This window comes from Diadema antillarum, unplaced genomic scaffold, assembly GCF_040938485.1.
Source record: "Diadema antillarum isolate AM-2024a unplaced genomic scaffold, OU_Dant_1.0 scf00000159, whole genome shotgun sequence".
In the NCBI taxonomy this organism is placed as follows: Eukaryota; Metazoa; Echinodermata; class Echinoidea; order Diadematoida; family Diadematidae; genus Diadema; species Diadema antillarum.
The window spans coordinates 872,612-894,753 of NW_027271048.1; the positions used below are offsets into that span (position 1 = coordinate 872,612).

Here is a 22,142-nt window from a genome sequence, read left to right on the forward strand (position 1 = left end):
GTGACTGTAAGAGTATAGGCCTATATTAAAAGTACGAGGGGCTGGAAATAGCACAGCTGTTCAAAGAGTTTCCGCACTCTGCAAAGGAGCTTTGTAAAAGCCACAGTAAATTATTGCTCCCTCTTCCTGTCCCCCTGTATCACTCTGTAGCCGTGAATGGGTTAAGAAACTCCTGAACTTGACCTCTACCAAAGAGATCGGAATCACCAGACAGAGAGGAAGTGAGCGGACCTGCAGGTCGGTAATCTGCCGGCTCCCAACATGGATGTTTCAATTGAATCCTTCCGCACACCTCTCTATCACTTCCTGTCGTGGCCCAGAAGTATGCATTTCACAGATTTTCCCCCTTTTTTCATTTCCTGCAGGTCTTTCTTTTATACACATATATATAATGTGTGTGTGTGTGTGTGTGTGTGTGTGTGTGTGTGTGTGTGTGTGCGGAGTATATGTTATCTTTCTCTCTTCTTTATCTCTTTTTTTTTTGTTGCTCATCTTGCAGGTGTGAAGGGTGTGATTACACAGCAATTATTGTTGTTTTTTTTCCCACCAGTTCCAGACTCTTTCCGCACTGATCTTTCACTGTCAAGGCCACATACTTTACTTTTCCTTCATTTCTATTTTCAGAAATATGACTGAAATTGCATAAATTAACCTGGTGAGGATGGGCTGATTTTGCTGTAACACGCATTTCCCATCTAGACATCTACCCGAGTATACTCGGGACTCGTCTTCAACAGGTTACGAACAAGCAACGATGTTGTCTCCCGTACCACAATGCAAAGTACAGCATCTCCAAGGAGACAAATCCTGGACGTTTCTCTTGAAAAAAGCTGATTTTTTTTTCTGAGTTTCTCTATGGTACAAAAAAACAAACAAACACACATGTGAAATATTGTCCCACAAGTCTAGATGCATGAAATATGTAGCACATCCAGTATAATTTTTGTGAAGGAGTCTTTCTTCGAGGATGAGTGAAGAATATTTTGCATTCATGAATTAACTGAACAAAAACACATCTCTCCATCAGCCTTCTTTACCCCCTCACTTACAAATGAAAGCCACTGAGCATAGAGAATAAACAAGTTCAGTGACCTTTAATGTTTGATATCAATCACATTCATAATTGGCTAGGGCCACCATACATTATACTCCCTCTTTAATGTGCATGCCCTGATCCTACTTCATTACAAGTGGGTGCTGGAAGTCATCCAGATGATGTATCTCATTTTGCAAGAGTTCGTTGACTTTAAGATTTTGGCCTTTGACACAAACGTCCCTCACATTAACCATTCAGACTTGGCCATTGCCCTAGCCAAAAGAGTGTGCGTAGGCGCAAAGAAGTACCTCCTTGGCTGGAGGGAGTAATCCAGCAATCCCATCACAGCCGTGGGAAGCTATTGAGCGGAGAGCTCGTAGGCAGACGGACAGAAGCATCCAAGCATTCACCCACACAGAAACAGTGATGAACAGTATTTCCTTTGTCCTTTTCTTTGCAACAGCATGGGGGTAATAAGCTCATCTTCTTTGACTTTCCTTTGATAGCAAAGAGCTCATTTGGGAGCCTTAAGGAACCAGAAAAAAAAAACATCAACAACAAAACATGGATAGGGTGTTTTGTAAGACGATTGCCAATTTTCATCCGACGCAAAGTCAGTGAACTCAAAAGAGGTAATAGAAAAAAAAAAACACACACACACATGCACATACACATATACGCATATACACATACACACAAAATGTAACTGAATATTTGAAGTTCTCCAGCTTTTGCTAGTTTGATATGCTTGTGAAATACAGTTATAAACTAGTCTCAATAATTCAGAACATTTGTGAACTTTTCAGGAGATTGTAAGATGGAACATACACGGATCAAATCAGTCTAACTCCCATACAGATCACAGATGACGATGCAAGCTATCAACATGGTTGTGCTATGGACGTGTTCTAGACAGAAGCTAGTGTATCTAGAACATTGATCAATGATCTTTTCCTCTTTTTAAGCAGCCATTGACCAAGCAAATGAATTCTATTACGTGAATCCAGAATCCTACATGATCTATTTCAACTAAAAGTGACAGGATTGTTTACATTTTGAAATGCATCAGACACATTGCAATGCCTTCGCTCAAACATTGATGATTCAAGCATAATATCACAAGTCACATATGATCCTGCTTTGTCTCTAAATTATGCCACAAAAACAAACACTTACTGCTCTTTTCAGAAAGTGCAACAACTGCAAATAAATGAACAACTTACCAGCCAAAAACTCAGCATTTATCCCGACTGTATCCTGCCCTCAGAGTGAGATATAGATTGCAGTGAGCATGCAGTTTGTTCAAAGAGAAGCATGAAGCTGCACTACAAACATATGTCCAATGTCAACTTTGACCTTTGCTTCTGACAGCATGTCATATCATTATCAACAGATGAGGTGAAAAAAGAAAACAAATAAGAGAGAAGTGAAACTGTCTTGTTTTTGCGTTTCAAATTTAGATTTCAATCATGTGACAATGATATGACGCGCTACACAGTGAGTCATCCGCACAATCACATGATGCACTACGGGGATGCTGAACATACTCGTACACTGGAACTTCTCTCATGACCGAAGCAAGTGTCAAAGGTCGTATCCACCAATCATCTCATCCAACACAAAGTCATGGGTGACTTGGCTGCGAGAGAGAATAGAGAAATGCCAGGGCTTGCTCGCCAATCCTTCCAAGAGATGTTGGGATGAGACCTTATCCACGGTAGCAGCTCGACACGACGTCTCTGGTTTGGCACTGCAGCTGCATGCCACCAGCAGCGCATCCACACACACACATATACAAGTCTGCTGCAATCTTTTCACTTTCATTTAGCAAAGATGATCCAGGAGACGGCAGGCACGACTACTCATCAATCACTCGGCACGGAGAAAATGGGATGCTGCCAACTCTATCTTCCCTCCACCTATAACACACCGGAAAATGAATGCTTTAGCTTGTTTGTTTGCTATCATCACCACTTGGGCACAATCACCATCCCTATCCCATTGCATTCACAGCACATAGCAAAACGCGAAGTACTGACAAGGTACATCTGGTAATTGATGAGACAACACGGTGTGATAGGTGTTGTGCCCTGAATATATGATATTCACGCAAAATCCATGAGCGAAATTCACAAGTCGGCGGCAAGCACGCTCCCGCGAAACAGAAAAACCTCAAGGATTCGCGCCCACTCGGTTTCATGAGGTAGCCGAGTAACAGGTTTAATGTGTGCAAGTGCGTACATGACCACTATATATGGCATCCCACGTTATAATTCACTGTGTAAGCATTTTGCCTCCGATGCTACAATCCCGGAGTGAGAGAGACAGAAAGGGGAGGGAAAAAAATGATTTGCGACAGTTGGGGGGCAATGTTGCTGCTGATGTGTGGGGTTGGAACATGAGGTCAAGTTAAGCCAGACACGGGAGAACATAAGATGGCGTCCCAATCCTCCTACACCCCTTCTCTCGCTCACTGAGCTTCTATTTTTTTTTTCTTTCTTTCTTCTGCACATTCCCACACTCAAAATGAATGCAAATACATTATCGATAATCTGCAAAGGGGTCTTACAGAACTTTACTTGTCTAAATGAAGACTCAGTAGAAATCTGTATGAAATGCTTTGTGCAAAATTTCTTACATTCACTGTACAACATTCTTATTTCTTTTTGAGGGCATTATTTCTATTATCATTTCCATTCTTATTTTGGACTGTAGCTATATGTCAAATTTTGCTTCTTCATCGTTTTTTATTGTTTGATAGCTTGATGCATTTCTTTAAAATGATAAAACACGCATTAAGCGATCCTATAAATTTGCCATGGCAATAAAGAATAAATACACACTGTTTCAGCATATTAGCATTATGTATAGGCCCTAAATGCATTCTAAGAAGTTCAATGCTAAGCACTAGCGTGCATTCCGATACGCCTACACACATTCATCTTTGTTCTTGCGGTGAGAAAATACAGCCAAGCAAGCAATGTGATTTAAAAGCAAAGGCACAGACTACAACGTACCTCAGACTGGCATCTTTTTAATCCAAAAATCATATTTTCTCTGACAAAGCTAAGGCTTGAAAATAAGAATTGCTACTCAGAGCATCATTTGGACATGTTGCAATTGTACATCTTAAGTTTTAAAAACATCATACATAAGGTCATGAAAAGGGCTCAGGAAATTTGAACTGTGCAAACACATTTTACAGCCACATAATAAATTTCTGCAAAACTAGTCCAATGACACAAAGAGATGCAGGAAAGTTTATTGAAACTAAAGTTTGCCAAACAGGCATTGACAATAATAGATATCATCTGACTCTTCCCATAGTTTCAAGGAGAGAGAAATCCTATACTTTGTAACAAACTCAGTACAGAATCCATTTTCACATGAATATGAGTAGATATACTGGTATCCATGAAGTACTTAAAGTCAAGTACAAATGCCAATGAACTTTTTTTATTCCTCTCTCTCTCATCATCCTACAAGTCTGTTCAAGGTATACTTCACAAAATACACTTATAAACACATTTATGTTCATGGAAGGAGACATAAACATAGTTGGCACCAAAACTCAACACAACCTTCTTTTTTCTCTCTCTCTCTGGTGGCCAATGTGGGCCACTTAAATATGTCAAATATAAAATTTTGGTGGCCCAAAGTAGTGGCCAAAAACAAAAGCAAATGAAAAGATACAGAAGGTGATCCGAGAGATCTCAGGGAACACCTAAAAAAGGATCCATTTTGAATCTTATGAGCTGCCTGATCGAGCCACCAAAAGATAATCTTTTTCTGAAATCTGGTGGGCCAACATCAATTTCTTGGCCCTAGGCCACCGGGCCGCCACTAATGTCGAGCCCTGGGTATATATTCTTGCTTTTTACTGTTTCTTCACCTTTGAAAACATGGAAAGACATTTAGAGTGTCTGTAATCACATCTATAAGAAGGCACCTTGGAAATCAGGGGTTCAAGTAACAAAGAATGATAATGAGGAATTCAGTTTTGGTGACCTTTTTTTTTTTCGCGAAAGTGAGTTTCATGGTTTGCCTACAATTTTGCATCATATCCCATACAGATGCTACATTCTCAAGTCAATCAAAGTTACACAATATGCGTATAAAATATTGTGTAATGTATCATCTTATAAATGGCTGAATGGATTATCATACCTTGGTACCTACATGTATTAGAGTACAGCAGCAACAGTAAAAAAGTGATGCTGATGAGGGACAATGGTTGTAGCGCCAGTAGTAGCAGTAGAGGTACAAAATTTTATGGGTATAACTATTGTAGTAATAGTAACAAGAGTAGTGATATTGTAGTACTTAGTACAAATTTGTAGTTGCAGCAGTAGTAATGTGATATTATAGTATAACATTTGAATCAGGTGTAACAGTAAGAGATAGTAGTAAGAGTAGTGATACTGCAGTTGTATAAGAAGTACACAGTAGTAGAATTATATTAGTAAAAGTAGTACATGCAGAAGTAGTACTAGTAGTAGTAGTCATAGAAATAGTAGAAATAGTAGAAGTAGTAGAAATAGTAGAAGTAGTAGTAGTAATAGTAGTACCAGCAGTAGTAGTAGTAGCAGTAGTAATAGTAGTAATAGCAACAGCAGTAGTAGCAGTAGTAGTAGTAGTAGTAGCAACAGCAGTAGTAGCAGTAGTAGTATCAACTCACTGAGGACGGACTGATTTTGCTACAACATGCATTTCCCATAGACACCTGCCCGAGTATATTCGGGACTCATCCTCAACAAGTTAAAAATAATAGCATCTGTGACAGCAATGATAATAGAGGTACAGTGTAGTGGCAATAGTAGCAGCAGTCTGGAGGAAGAGAAGGATGAGGAGGAGGAGGAGGATGAAGAGGAGGAGGATGAATGGTATCAGAAGCAGTACTGGTACAACCTAGTAGAAATAGAAGCAGTCAGTATATTTTGCTTGTTTTGTGTATACTCAGACTGAGAGGTAAAGGGCATTATAAATATTACCTATTAATAATAATAATAATAATAATAATAATAATAATAATAATAATAATAATTATAACAATAATAATAATAATAATAATAATAATAATAACAACAATAATAATAATGATAATAATAATAATAATAATAATAATAATAATATTATTATTACTATCATTTATTATCATCATCATCATTATTATTATTATTATACAGCAGTAACAGAAACTACAGATATCACAGGCACATGATTATTATACTTAGCTTTTGTGGGGTCCTCACAAGGATTCCACATTACATGTAGATGACCTAGCATTGATATTCAAATACTTTGCTCATTTGGCTGAAAATGTGTTGATCAGTCGTTCCAGTTTTAACTTTAATGCAATCAAATTTTTCTGTGGGTCCCTTGTCATCAGGAAATATTGCAACATTAAAGGAAATGATGATCTTTCCATTCACACGGCAATACAAAAATCACAGTGATAAGACACCAGAAAAAAAAATATCATACATAAGTTTTGCCACCGTCATATGGAAACACTATTGGCTCTGTATTCTGCCACACATGAGTCATGTATGGCTATAGCTTGACCAATAGCCTGGCAGTATTCTGCCACACACTAGTCATGTACGGCTATAGCTTGACCAATAGCCTGGCAGGATAACTGGACATTTGATGTGTGTGGGTGTGAGGAGTTATCAAAACATCAAGCGGAAGTGATGTGACAATGATGGCTGTAGTGAGGTTCTTGCTGCAAAACAGTACATGCAAACCTCACGCAAAGTTTGAAAAATCATGCTTTGGTGTGAATTTTTTTTTTCTTGGTGTTATTTCAAGTGGCTTTCCAAAATTGTCTAGCAACTTTCACTGCTTTCCACTAAAATGCAAATGCCCTATACAAATGCAAATCATATTATTATTATTATCATCATCATCATTATCATCATCATCATTATCATCATCATCATCATCATCATCATTATTATTATTATTATTATCATTATCATTATTCATATTTTTTTTCTTTATGTTGCAGCCTTTCACTGTAAGTGTGAATACTCCTAAATACGAGTCTCCACAAGCTTTGAGAAATCTTTTTAAAAAATGAGATATTTCCTACACTGATAGCACAGTGGCATAAATACAACAACCATGCATTTATCCTACACCCTGGCAATTGTTATTGTACTTACACTGAATTTAAATACCACAGAAATATTTTTTTTTCATTATTGTACAAATGTAATTATTGTGGTTTCACTGCAGATTTTTGCTTAGCATTTTGCAGCATATGTTGCGCTGATTCGATGTTGAGACCACAGGAATAAACAACTCTTTTAGAATCATATTGTAATTCCTGTGCATTACGGAAACATGGTAATATAATACGGATGTTTGCAGCATCTTCTACCTTGCTGAGTTTTATCGCCTGAGGCTGTGATTGAACATCATGTTTACTGCTGCATCAAGTTCATGATGATAAATCCATGTGAACTTCTGTTCGCAAGTGTACCACGTAGAAGTGCACATTAATCGTCAAGGGTACACGTGTAGTTTTATGCAGGGCTTGTGGCCAAGGACATGCAAAGCTGAGTCCCAGGCAACAAAATCTCACAAATGCCGTATAATTTGATTGCTATCTCAGGATAGTTTTCATCCTAGTGGCCTACAAACAAAAGAGAAAATCTTTTCTACTAACAGTCACTAAAATGTGAGATAAACCTCTTGTATTTCTTAAATTTTCAAAAAAAACTTGCATATAGCCTCACTTACAATGTGTCATGCTAGCATAGAACAGTGAGGAAATCCTCTAACTAGACCAGTCTGCAGATACATCTATAGCAATGGTTCAAATGACCCCAAATTTTAAACCATTGAAACAAGACAGAAGTAAAGCTAGATACAGGTCACCCACTTACATTATCCACCTTGTTTTCATGTCAACAAGCTCCCTTGACTGTTTAGAAATGTTCTTTAACTAAATTCTTTTAGATATTGAATATTAACCTATGTCCTCTTATGTCACTACATGGTTACTACGGTTTCTTTTTCTTGGTTTCTTCAATACTGTAAATGTGTTCAATCTTGTTTATGTTTTGTTTAATTGTATTTCATTGTTTTTATCTATTGTTTTAATGTATATCACGGCCTCGCTGAAAAACAGCTATTAGCTGAATGCGGGCACACTCTGTATGTGTTTTTAACCGTGAATAAATAAAATAAACAAACAAACAAACAAACAAACAACTGCAACACAAAGAAACTATTCAGGTGCTGTCCATGACATTGTTTAATTACAGCTCTATGCACATACATGTTCGTCGAGATAAACTTACATTGTTTACCTCAGATGACCATTTTCCGCTTGTGTGCAGAATGTAACAGCAAACTGGCTTATTGGGAAGTGATCAACTGGTACTTGGGATCACGCAATGCAAATTATGTAGCTTTTGGGCATCCAGGAGGAAATTCTACTGGGAAAGAAGGATATCTACCCTCCTTGTGCACTCAACACGGATGTCTAATGCCCAAGTGACCAGCCCTGTCATCATGAGTGGTTACTTCAAGTGTTTTCGAATGTGCTGCACAATGACGCAGGTCACACAAAACATTGTTACGAAAAACTCTCCAAAGACAGACAGAACAACTTCAAGATCTAGCAAATGAAGCACTCTTGCATTCCAAGATTATTCAACATTCAGGAATTGAATTTTGATATTACATGTTAACTTTCCGAAGGTTGACAAATCCAAATTTAGGGATGTTATAACCTCTCCCCAATGTTTGAAACATAAAACACACAACAGACATACACCTCTCTTACACGAACACCTAGTACTGAGTTAATTCATTCACCTGACAACACAATATTTCCAACACTCAAATAAAATTCACCATGCACTATCGTTGCTATATTGGGCAAATCTTGAGCAAGCTTTCTGGTTTTGGGGGGAACAATTTCAGTTAAAGAGTATTTATGAAATATTCCATTATGTCAATTAACTAGTCTATGGTTTAATTTTACTAGGATGACCACAACTGCCAAGTGGCATTACACAGCTAGATTGTAGATTTTAAACAGATCAGGATATTCATATACAAAGTCATTACCTTTAAGAAATATTGTAAAGCACTTTTTGGAACACAGAGTCAACATACAATGCTCAATTTTTAATGATTGTAACTCTATTTCATTTTTTGATTGTGACTGCTGCATGAACACCATTGCCAGAATGGATGCTTTATAAAGCTTTTTAATCAAACATTATTTGAATCGCTGAATATCTCACTTTCTGTTTAAGATCAGCATCAATGATATGTATCTCGCTTGAATGGTTACTGCTTTTTTTTTTTTTCCAGGCAGGGGGAAGCACTCACAAAAATGACCATTCGAAATTGTAGGCCCAATTCATAGAAGTCATGTGTTTAATGGAGAACACATTTTAAGCAGTTATTTCTTGGTGGATTATGACTAACATTTTAGCCTGTAAGCTGTTGAAGGACATATATGCTGCAGATACAGCACTGCATGAGGAGATTGAATCCCATTGAAATGTGGTGTTTTCTGGTCAATAAATCAACTGTTACTTTTAGACAGGTCTCTAGGATGCTTCCCTCCTTCAAATCATCATTCCCGACATCATTCCCCCCCTCCCCACTGCCCCCTCCCCACTGCCCTCTCCCCTCACAAAACCCCCATCATCCCCCTATCATTACCATTGGGATCAAGTTTTGACTTTGTGCATCTTTATAAGCCATACACAGCTACCAGGTGTAGGAGGTACCAGCTCACAGAGATATGTATCACACATGTACAAATCAATATCATACCATGCCAAGAAGGTAATGCATATAAACAGGTCAGCAATCTCCATTTTATGTCCACTGAAAGTAATATGCTTGTCACCAATTCAAGCCCATTCCCTACTCTAGCCTTTCCCCTGTAGTTAGACCACTATGGCTTATCAAAGGAAAATTGATTACTCAATATAATGACAAAATAGCAACATACACATTCTACAGCATGCTACTTGTAGTATCATTCATCTTGATCTGTTGCGAACTTTCTGGTATGATTGTTTGTTATGTAGGGAACAATGGGAGAGGTTTACCTTGGTTTGAACTATCCTCTTGAGTGTCTTGTCCTTCTTGGCCTTGAGGTTTGCCTTGTGTATGCCTGGGTACCCTTTGGTTCCCACACCCCCTGCTGCCTTGGCATGCTTCATGGTCTTCAGGGTCAGTTTCAGCTGTCCCTTGCTAAAATTTGTCTCCTGAACGCGAAACTTGGGGAAGTCGGCACTGCTGCCGGCATCTGCTGGCGTCCCTGGGGCATCGGAGGAGGAGGCGGCGGCCATTTTGGCCGCATCGTCCCCGGGCTTGTGGTCTGGCTGCTGCTTGCCCTTGCCTGGTTGCGCACTGCCCACTGCGCCGAGAGACAACCGGGCCTCGGCAGCCATTTTGGGTTTGCCTTCATCAACGCTCTCACCGCCTGCCTCGGCTAAAAGCTCCACAGCTTCATCAGTCTCGGCTCCTTTGACAATATCGCCGCCACTTTCCTCATCGCTCCCTGCCTCAAAATTGCGATGACCCTTGCTGCCTGTCGCAGCTTGTGTATTGGTGTGTTCCATTTTATTGTGCTACCAGGTCAAATTCTAGGTTCAGCGTGCACTGCAGCCCACAAAGGAACGGAGGGAATACGATCCCCCTCAAAAACAGGGATTTCTCCTTTTCTCTCCTCCTGCTACCCACAAAGCCCACACTCAGGCACTCAGCTACCATTTCATGGCAGAATCTTGGTGGTTGAATTCCATGTCAAAGAAACAGCCAACTGGGAATGTACCTGCTCCTTGAACAGTCTGGCAAGAAGATGAAGAGAGAGAAAAAAAAGTATCCATGAATAAATGCATAGGATTCATATAGTATGTCCATGTCATAATTACGAATTGCCGGTGAAGCATAACAAAATTGTCACAATGCAGAAAGGAGGATACAAGTTATATTTTATTGGAATACGAATTATATATATGCTCTCTATTTACAAGAAAGACAGAAATCAGGTATGACAGGATGAATGCTTTATCAACTTCTGTTTACAGGAGAGGGATGGCAGCTCGCAATGACCACTATAACAACAGCTTGCATGGTATTGATCAGTATATCAATTGGCACAGACCACTGCCAAAAAAAGGGTAACTCTCTCCCTCTCTCTTTAGCATATCTTACATACATGATAAAAAACATTTATATACATACATGTGTATATTCATATCTTACATAAACTATGAATGAATATATGCATATATGTGCATATATCTATATAATACATACACATCTATGTATGCACAAATAGATTTGTCTAATCGAAAATAGGACAAACTCAGACAAATCTCCCAAAGGTAAAAAACAAACAAAACAAAAGATCTCTTACAGAGGCAGTGAAAGAGACATCTTGGTTGAAATACCAACATGACTGCACCTTCCATTTTGCTTGAATCAACCTCTAATTCATGTGGGACAAAATCCTCGACATCTGCTCAAAAGGAAGATCCTACCCTATTGGCTTTATTCATGGTGTGAGTAGGGACTACATCTTCTCAATAGAGAAGTTTAACCCTTTGATTGTATTCATGCTGTATCAAGGACATAATGTTTTGCTACATTATCTAATGACAAAGAAGTCAAATCCTTCATACAGATGTAAGAATGTTTAGGTCAAGGGACTTTTCTTGTATGAAACAGACCCCACAGCACTACACAAGACACAGAAATCCCAAAACTAAGTCAGTTTGTTTGAGTTACCTTTGCAACAATATTTCAATGATTTACAGTCATTTAAACTGTCATAATTTTCATATCATGATATCCAGGATAGCTCAACATTTCACTGATCTGCTTTCAATATCTTGATATGTTTTATTGCCTCTATATACTGTAAAACCAGAAATGTTCACATGCATTTTAATTTCGCGAGAGCCAAGATTCATGAAATTAAAGTGCATGTGAAAGTCGTTGTCTACACTGTAGACATTGAATGCCAGATGCAATTTGCGAAAATTTCATGTTGCGAAAAAGGTCGTCGGCTCCAATTCGCACAAATTTCATGCCGTGAATCTATCTTGCTTTACAGTACCACACATCCTTCTGTCTCTGGGATACAATTCAATTTCTATTGATAACACTCCTTACATGATGGTATCATACAAAAGATATGATGCAGAAAGTCATTATCACTTATCACAGCTGAATATGACCTTTCTAGTTCTCACATAGTAAAGGCTCAACACTGAATATTGCACTGTGTCGAACTTGATCTTTGATGTTTCAGGCTCTGTTCATGAAATGTCAAATGCATGGATGCCGATCTTCATGAATTTGTCACACAGCAAATGTTCTGGACAGGATTCCAAGACAAAATCAAAAGGCGAAGTCCAACTTGAAAATTAGTTTGCATGAAAAGAAGCAGAAAAATGGGAGCAAATTCTGATGAAAGCTCTATAATGTTATGATATTTTGAAGTAGTGATCAATCAAGCACAAATTGGCAACTCTGTGATGTAGCATGTAACATTTACTCTGTGCATAAGATTCCATAAAATTTTTCTTTTTTCATTATTTATGACAGCATATTATTTTTGGCATGCAGGGGTTGTAAAAATATTTACAATGGTGTTTTAAGAGTGCGTGAATGACTGGAAATTTTAACTAGATGAAAAATTATAAGTTTTTAGTTTACAGTACAGAGCAAATGGGGGGCTTGGGAATTCACAGGTGACATCAAAGAATTGTCACTTTGTGTTTGATTGATCATAATTTGTGACAGTGCACCTCAAAACGAACATAAAGTCGCACACACTGATTTTGCGTGAGGACTGAAAACAAGTGAAAAGGGTCAACCTAGCCGAACTTGACTTTTTCATATTTTCTGAAAGAGCAGGTCTTCTTTTACATTATGCTAAAATTTGGTATCATAAAACGGGCAGGAAAGTGTGTTTTTTAGCAGTTTATCTCGAACATTTTTGATAGAATAGTGTGATTAGGTGTGTCTTCAGAATCCCTTTTTCATTTCTGAAAAACCTTGTCCACACTCTTCACTTTCAACTCTAATGACTTTTGAAAGGATAGGGCTACTGCTTTGAAAGTTGGGATTAATTATGGACAGAATGTGTTAATGAGGCATGCTTAATTTCAGTTTAATCTGATAATCCCTTCATTGTTGTTACTCCAGTGGTTTACTTCCTGTTTTTTGTCCCATTCATTGCACAGCCAGCACGGTTTGGTAAAGATTAAGCGCTTGAATAGACAATGTACTTCAGAGCCTCTTTTCTCAGTTCACACTTTTTCTGAGGTTGTGCTTTCTTTCCAAGTGTTAGATAGGTTAGGAGAGTCCATTTGATTTGAGTTATACATCATTTTAAAGCTTAAAGTCTGCTCTTTCAGAATATGGTCTTAACTAAAAATTCATGTCTGGCGACTTTTTGTTTGTTTTGAGGTGCACTGTCACATTTAACTTTTAAAAAATCACAATTTTCTCAGTTTTCATTAGAATTTGCTCAAACTTTAACTGTTCTGTCCCTCTAATTTTGCTCCTTCTGTTCACACAAATTTTCAGAGTGGATTCTCCTTAAAAAAATTTAGGCAAGAAAACCCCAGCCCCCTAGTTGGATGAACTTTGGTTTATACCATATATAAAGAAGACATTATGGAAGATCTCTGGCCATCTTGCACTTCAAGCTTGTATCACGCAAAATGGCTAGGGAGGGACTAAGGGTAATATTTCTCATGTTCCTTGCCCTTCAGGCCAATAAATGCCAGGATTGTTATTCTTTTCAGAAAAGAAAAGAACAGGCAAATATGCAGTAATATGACTCATTCCTAAAAACAAACAAACAAACAAACAAACTACTCTAACAGATATCTTCATTAAACTTTGCCTTCATAAAGAAATGTTGTCTTCTTTCCAGCATTGTTGTTGTTGTTGTTGTTGTTGTTGTTGTTGTTGTTGTTGTTGTTGTTGTTGTTGTTGGCTGCTGCTGCTGCTGCTGCTGTTATTATTATTATTATTATTATTATTATTATTATTATTATTATTATTATTATTATTATTATTATCATCATTATTATTATTATTATTATTATTATTATTATTATTATTATTATCATTATTATTATTATTATTATTATTATTATTATTATTATTATTATCATTATTATTATCATTATTATTTCATAAAGGGGGTGGGGAACATTACAATTACATATTCTGGGCATGGTTTCCCAACACTACATTTAGGCTTACTAATGATGTTTTTATATCAATTCTACCTTTTTCATCCTTCATTTTGGTTTACATCTTTATGAGTCAGCACATGGCCAGATGTTCATAGGGAATGCTACGACATCAATTTGTCAGTGTAATTCAACCACTAAAATGTGCATTATATGTGAATATAAACTTCTGAAAATTGGCAGGCTTTACAACTAATGCCTGATGCAAGTAAATGCAGCAAACTCCAACTATCCACAAAACCACATGATCAGTAAAATGATATCATTAATAAAATCTACTGCATAGAAACTGAAAGTATTGTGTCTTGTTCTGATTTGCAAACTGGAGAATCTACTAGGGAAAAAAAAAGGTGTCTGAAGAATTAAAAGCAGTCACATCCATAAAGAAACTATACACTTGGCAAAAACAAGCGATGGCCACACAATGCAATACAATACAGTCTGCAATGCACTAGAGTACACTTGTACGTTCGTACTGCTTTCCCATGGCTCTGCTGCCAAGACTTGGTAGAATATCAAATGTATTCTTCCTACACCCACAAATATAGCAACCCACATAATTTAACCGGACAGAGAGTAAAGAGGGGCAATGGATGGTTGCCACGGTAACAACTGCCTCATCGCCGCTCCATATGGAATGTGCAGCATGCAAATGTGGAAAGGGGGGGGGGGGGGTGGGGGAAGAAGAGGAAGAGAGAAAAAAATATATTGTACATGCAAGAAGTACTGTGTAAAGTACAACGTGGGCGACGAGCAAAGACCCCAAACGGGAAAAGTATGCACCTGTTTAATGTATATTACACACTCACAAACATACAGACACAAAGACACACACATACACATACAAGTGTACACACATACCCATACATCTAGTATGAATCCGATTGAATCTTCCTTTTTTTTTTACTGCAAACCCTCATAAACTGTCATCCAACTATATCAGTATGATGCATGCAAAATGACAACAATTGTCTGTCAGTATTTAGAATGAGAGACAGATTCTTATATGTTATTGTTGTTTTGCTTTGTTTTTTTTTAGCTATCACGCATCGGCTGGATCGATAATAACATTACGTTCGCTCCATCAGGCATCAAGTACCAAACCCGAAGCTGGATATTTATAGCAAAAGGACATTCAATCATTAAATAACCTGTCAGGAACCATGAATTGATTGGTTGGAGCTGATATACCCTCACATATTCATTAAGCTTTGAAATCATCATTAACTATGTAGTGTAAAATCAATCATATCTGGGTTGGGTTTTTTTTGACAATGACACAGAATGCCATCTTTCAAGTTATAAAGAAATGCACTGCAATCTCATTCCCTTCAAGCAAACACAAGTACTTCTATTATTGCTATTTGGAGAAGAAAAAAACAAGACATTTTCTAATCATACATTTGGATCGATTTACAAAAATGTATATGTTTTTCCTGATGATGTTTACACTGTCAGACTTTTATTATAGTAGTATAAAGGGACTAATTCTCATAGTTTGTAATCACATTCTGTAATCTCCATCTGCCATGGCAGTATATGCCATATGGAGCAGTTATCACATATATGTAATACTGTAATTAGTCGAATACGAATATTTTATCCCACAAAGACATGATATACAAGTTCATGAATTATTTTTATTTTTATTTTTATTTTATTTATTTATTTTTTGCTTTGATTGTTTTAATTTTATGTATGATTTGTTTCTGAAAATCAAAAAAAAAAATTAAGGAGTCAGGACCATTTGTACTGGAAGTAAGCATTATGCGGAATATGCTAAATACATCATGTCATAATTACAATAAAGCATACACAGCATATCACACACAAAGTAGAAGCTTAAAAGAACAATTAAAAAAGGCAATTTGTAAACTGGATAAACAATCCTTTAAAAAAATCAATATTTCTTATGACAGAATCTAGTCTTCTTGACATTATAATTTTTTTTCTTAACATCTCTACTATATGTTATTGTGTTAGTACTTTCAAATTTTCTGAGGTGATAAGATAATCTCAACTTTACATTAGACTAATCCAAGGATGTTGCAGTCTTATGTATTATGATATGAACTTTGAGGAAGTTCATTCCTTTGAACAAACAAAAAATATATTTATTTTATGCTATCATAAACTCTATGTTTTTGATTAGGTTTATGAAAGATTTACCAGGATTACGATATATGTGATGTCATCAACTTAAACTTATGACACAAATCAATGGAATCATCTAGGGGATGTACTGAAATTCACACAGTCATGATTGCCATATATAACATTTCAGCAAAATAATCACTGGTATGCTGTTTTCATATAAGGCCTATACTGATATAAACAAAACATTTTTTTATGTTTTTGTTTAGTTAAAGGGGAAGGCTAGTAACTGATCAGTGGGAATCAGTGGAAATGCTGGGAGATGATTGTTCCAATCCTTATGGGATTCATTCAAGAGTTCATTGTATATCTATTGTTGTGTGAAAATGATTTGCTTCAGAACGGTCTCATATTCAAGTAATGTGCAGATTAATGCTCCATCACTGACCAGGGACGCTAACCTGGAAGCATTAAACTGCACATTACTTGAATATGAGACCATTCTGAAGCAAATCATTTTCACACAACAATAAATATACAATGAATTCTTGAATGAATCCCATAAGGATTGGAACAATCATCTCTCAGCATTTCCACTGATTCCCACTGATCAGTTACTAGCCTTCCCCTTTAAAGTGACCAAATAATCACTGGTCTTCAGCTTTTAATTCTACTGATAACTTAAAAAAAAAAAGACTCTCTTTCTCGTTAAAGTAACCAAAACGACCAAAGGATTCTGTTTTTAATTTACTGACATCAAAGCAACTTTCTCTTCAGTTAAAGTGACCAAAATAATAGCTGGTCTGCTATTTGTTTTACTGATATAATCAGAGCATATTTCTCTTTTGAATGAAAATGACTATCTGAATTGATTGCTTAATACTCTGATTCACAAAAAGCCTGGAAAAGACATCTCTATAATACAGTTTGTAGATGCAAATACTTATTACAATTGTAACTTACATGTTTTTGGATATACCAGCCATTTCAAAACTGATTTTTATTAAATAAAGTTTGAATTCCTCTTTAATAGAATTGTATGCTCTTTAACATTTAATGAAGTGGTTTCTAAGCATCTCACAATAAGTTTTAACCTGAATCCTCACTTTGACCAATACTATACGATCCTTTTAAGCCTTGGCTAAAAACATTTCCAGAATGTAACTGATATTTTGTTTGGGGGAGGGAGGTTCCCCACTATTTAGATAAACTCAATCTGCACTGCACTTTATTCTGGCAAACATTTGTGTAGTTATCACACAAAAGAGTATTGCTATGAAATATTAAACTTCAACCTACTATTAATATTGTATTGTCATTTGTTTTAAAATGTTTTGTATTTCCTATGAGATGCTTTTGCAGTAGTTAATGTTCCTTTGCGAAACGTCTTGAGAACTTATACAATGTTGTACAGAGATTAGCTATTTGTAGCTTTGAAGCATTACTCATGGGACAATGGTATTTCTGCTATGGTCAGAACATAGCATTTACCATGGAAATTGGACCATTTGCCATATGATTCGTCACGCCGTACACTGGGGTACCCTCGTAACCCAGGGTACGGCGTTGTGTAGCGCCATCTCATATCCATTATCATACAGCTGTACAATGTTGTCATGGTGACTATTTTCTCATCATCAGTGCCAACATAAATCGGCATGGCGATAACGATCGCCATGCCGATTTTCCTTCCATGTCAACTTTTAAACAGCGAAGAGTATAACAGAGCATGTAAATGAGAAAAAAAAAGTTATTATTCGCATGCATTAATTGTTGCATAATAACAAACAAGAAAACATTTTTGTGCATGATAATACTAAGAATTATTTTTACACATTTTTGGTAACCCAGGGTACAGCGCTGAAAAAAAAAATAATTCAACAAAATGGTGAATTTTCATTTGGTACCCCAGGGTACCAAATATTGCATCATATATCACCAGGGAGATGCCCAAAGTGCTAACAGATATGACAGGAATCAATTGGGGTTTTTTTTCATATCTTTCTACTAAATCCAAGAATGGACTCAGCTTTGGGGGAAACTCTACTCCACGTCCAGGTTGATGTGATAAAGAGAATAAATTTAAAGAAGTCGAATAGAGAAGTGTTTAAATATGAATTAAACAAAACAGACAAAGAGAGGTGTTTTTTTTTCTTTCATTTTTCTCTCTTTTTTATGTTAGTTTTCCACAGTTGTTCAAAATATACCCCTCAAAATAAGTTCTGCAATTTAGGTTTGATATATCATGTTTCTCTTATACCAGCATTATCTTCATTAAATATGACATCATATCAAAGCCTGATTAATTATCTTTACAGTGATACCTCACTTGCTATGATTAAGTGTTCCTGAAAAGTTCAAAATAGCTGACCTATGAGTATGGGGACAGATCAAAAGTGAAAAGTCACAACAATTCTGCTAATTGATAATGGACAGTTTAGATGAAAAAAGGCCACTGCAATGAGCCATGTTGAAATGTGAGCACTTTCAAAACCTCTAATTTTCTAAACATTAGATGGTTGCAGTGGCAGATTCAGGAGGGGCGCACTTATCTTTTGTTAAAACAAAAGAAATAACAAGAAAAAATGGAGGGGGAGCATGTGCTCCCACCTACTATTAATTTTGCCCCCCCCCCCCCCCCCCCCCCCTTACAAAATTCCTGGATCCGCCCCTCGGTTGTTTGGTCAACATTTGTTTGATTTCAATCTGCAGATCTATACATGTACGACTGCAGTTTTTAATTCATGGATGAAGCCTGGAATCTAATGATTATCTTACAATGCATTCTTTTCAAACACATGCTTTCCCTGAGAAGACTAAACAAATAAGAATTATACTGTTTGACATAGCAAGTTTGCTTCATTTCGCAACATTTCACATTTGACCTTTCCTCATACTCAGTTGTACTGTGTATTCCCGGAATTAATAATGTAACCAAGTGAGTTGTCATTGTAAAGAAAATTAATCAGGCTTTCTTATGATGTGACATTTGAATGCAATGATATAATTTTAAGAGCTATGATACATCAAACTGGAATTGCAGGACTTTTTGATGGGTTAATATCATGGTCATAATCACAGCTTCTGCATGGAATTTGGGTGAGGTATATGATGCCATCCCATCATAACTTCTCCACTGGTTTGTATCAATGCAAAATTTGTAATCAAAGCAAGTGCAACCACTCCCTCAGAGCTCACACATTCTAAATAATACATTACAACTCTACAATGACCTCATAAAGAGGATATGACAATCTAAAACTAATACCATCTCCTAACAAATTCCAGTGCAGATTAGGAGGGGATTTTAGGAGCTACAGTACAAGTGTGGAATTCATAAATTATGAAAAGCTCTGTAATGACAATGATTTCTACACTTGTTACATATAATACTCAAATTTACTGAAAGCTGCACTGAAATTACTTTTGTTCGTTATCTTTCTCCTACATTCGCTGGATAATGACGGCAAGCGCTTGCATCAGAAACCAGTAGGTAAATATCTCCATCATAATGTATGTGATCTTTCCTTGTTTGATTGATCTTTTCTGTCCATGTACATTTTTACAGTGTATATTTGCTTTCAACATTTTTGTCTATACATGTAATTACGCAAACCAAACTGAGACTTGATCTGTACGGTATCAAATATCCATACTATTCCTGGAAGATGGCACATAAAGAAATTTGCCAAATATTTTCAGTTTATCAATATTCTATTACCTGAACACCAGCTGCATCTTCAAATTATTATTCTTTAGGCAAATATATCTGTTCAATACTGCTGTCATAGCACCTATACATTGAAACCCATCTAATAACCAACTTGCCGGGGGAGGAAGAAAAAGGTGTTAAAATAATTGCACAACCTCAATATTAACCAAACTGCATGAATTTGTACAATTGTTGTTTTAACACAAATAGTGACTATCAGCCTGTTCAATTTTGCCTCAGCACGCAGAAGAGTTGATAAATTATCCAACACTGATATACATGTAAAAGAGATTGAGAGAGGGGGGAGAGAGAGGAAGAGAAGGAGAGAGCAGAGTACAGTTTGCAACACTTGATTGTCTATAAAGCACTCACTGCTGTACTTGATACATCAGATACACACAAGCACACACACAAACACACACACATACACAATACACACACACACAGCTCCTGTGCATAAGTATGACCGTGCGGGGGACAGCGGCTGGTTAAGCGAGCTTTCTTGCATTCCTTCGCCTCCATCACGTCCATTGCCAGGCGGGAGTCTTACAGCACATGCGAGTGCCAGATAATAAATGCTGCAGCTATGTGTAGGTCAAAGGTCGGGGTGTCTGCAATTTGTACGCGATCAATCACGCGCCCTGCTTTGCATGTACACGAGTACGGTACAAGGCTGTGGAAGGAAAACAGGTACATGAAAGGAAAAAAAAAAAACATTACTCTAGACCGGGCCCATGAGGGCAGGATTTCATTTCAATTTTGTTGGCTGAATCACAGGATATTTAGAGACTGAAATATCACGGGGTGATATGATGGGACATGATATTACAGGCTGCGAATATGCAGTCGTGTGGGAATGTATTGCTGCTGTCTGAGAACACAGAAAGGATATTATTCCTCCCGTGAAAATTTCCACGTATCGACAGCAGAATTTCAATTCATGGAATTTGCAGAGCATGAATCAGAGCAAATCTTTTTAATTTGATCATCACTTCCCCCTTATTCATCTTTTCACCGACAATTCTAGTGTACATGATGAAGCATAGAAGTGATTCACATTCTGGTATGTGCATTTTGTCAGAGATTGATACCTAACATTATAATTTATAGGTGTTACACATTAAGATATAAATATACACAATGAGAGAAAAGAGTGAGATACAAAAATAATATTTCTTCCTGTCAAAACAACACATATCTGTACATCAATCACTTCACTTCTCAGAGAGTACATCCAGTGTGCACTGTATGTGTTGTGACGCATGCAGAACACAAAAGGAATGACATTTATGCCTAATTTATAATCCTCCGTGAATTCGAACTGCACACAAGGACACTCACTGCATATTCGTTCATTATAATCCACGTCATGGTGCTGAGGAAAAGTGCATGCCTCTACTGCACACATACACGGATAGGCTAATGCGGGCTTTCTGTGAATTCTATTCCCGTAACGAGTGCATATAATACTTTTAGCGAAACTGAATATCAATGAGCTGGGTGTAAACTCTTCTCTTTCCTTGCTGGGCTTCACTTCATGTTTTTTTTTTTCTCCTACACATGCATTGGGACATCAACCACACTGATTTTAATTAGATTCATTCCTTGCCATAACGACATACTCCTTAAAGGTAGTCATCAGATTTGGGAGTGCCTTTTTTTTATTTTTGTGCATGTTTTCCAATATAACACATTATAAGGAAAGGAGCATAATAACATGTACTAGAAGGGCAAGTTTGCTGATGATAAACAAAATCTGAGAAACTAATTTGAAAAAAAAAAAGTCAGCAGAAGTATAAGCACTCAAACAACAACAGCCATATGAACAAGACATCTGTAACAGAAAACAAACATGTCCATAAGACTGCTTCCAGCAGGATATATGGCAAAGAATAGATTCACATCATACAAAAAAGTGTACATATATGAAAAGACATGATATGAACCCCACCCCCCACTCCCCCACCCCCCCCCCAAAAAAAATGGTTGCTGATAAATACCATAGTGTTAGTTCAGATATCAAACACTCAGTATGTATTCT

The 22,142-nt window shown here is 36.9% G+C and overlaps 1 protein-coding gene across 4 annotated transcripts in view; it reads right to left on the reverse strand.

Moving 5' to 3' along the window:
• LOC139722157 (uncharacterized) overlaps nt 1-22,142 on the reverse strand; it is a 175,444-nt gene that overhangs the window by 146,036 nt on the left and 7,266 nt on the right. For 3 of the 4 annotated variants that reach the window (XM_071633468.1, XM_071633467.1, XM_071633466.1), the window contains exon 2: nt 10,123-10,866. In XM_071633468.1, coding sequence (XP_071489569.1) covers nt 10,123-10,638 — 516 coding nt within the window. In that variant the 5' untranslated portion in view covers nt 10,639-10,866. Of the gene's footprint in view, nt 1-2,259; nt 2,848-10,122; nt 10,867-22,142 lie in introns of those variants that run through there. The other variant, XM_071633470.1, reaches the window with a different exon arrangement.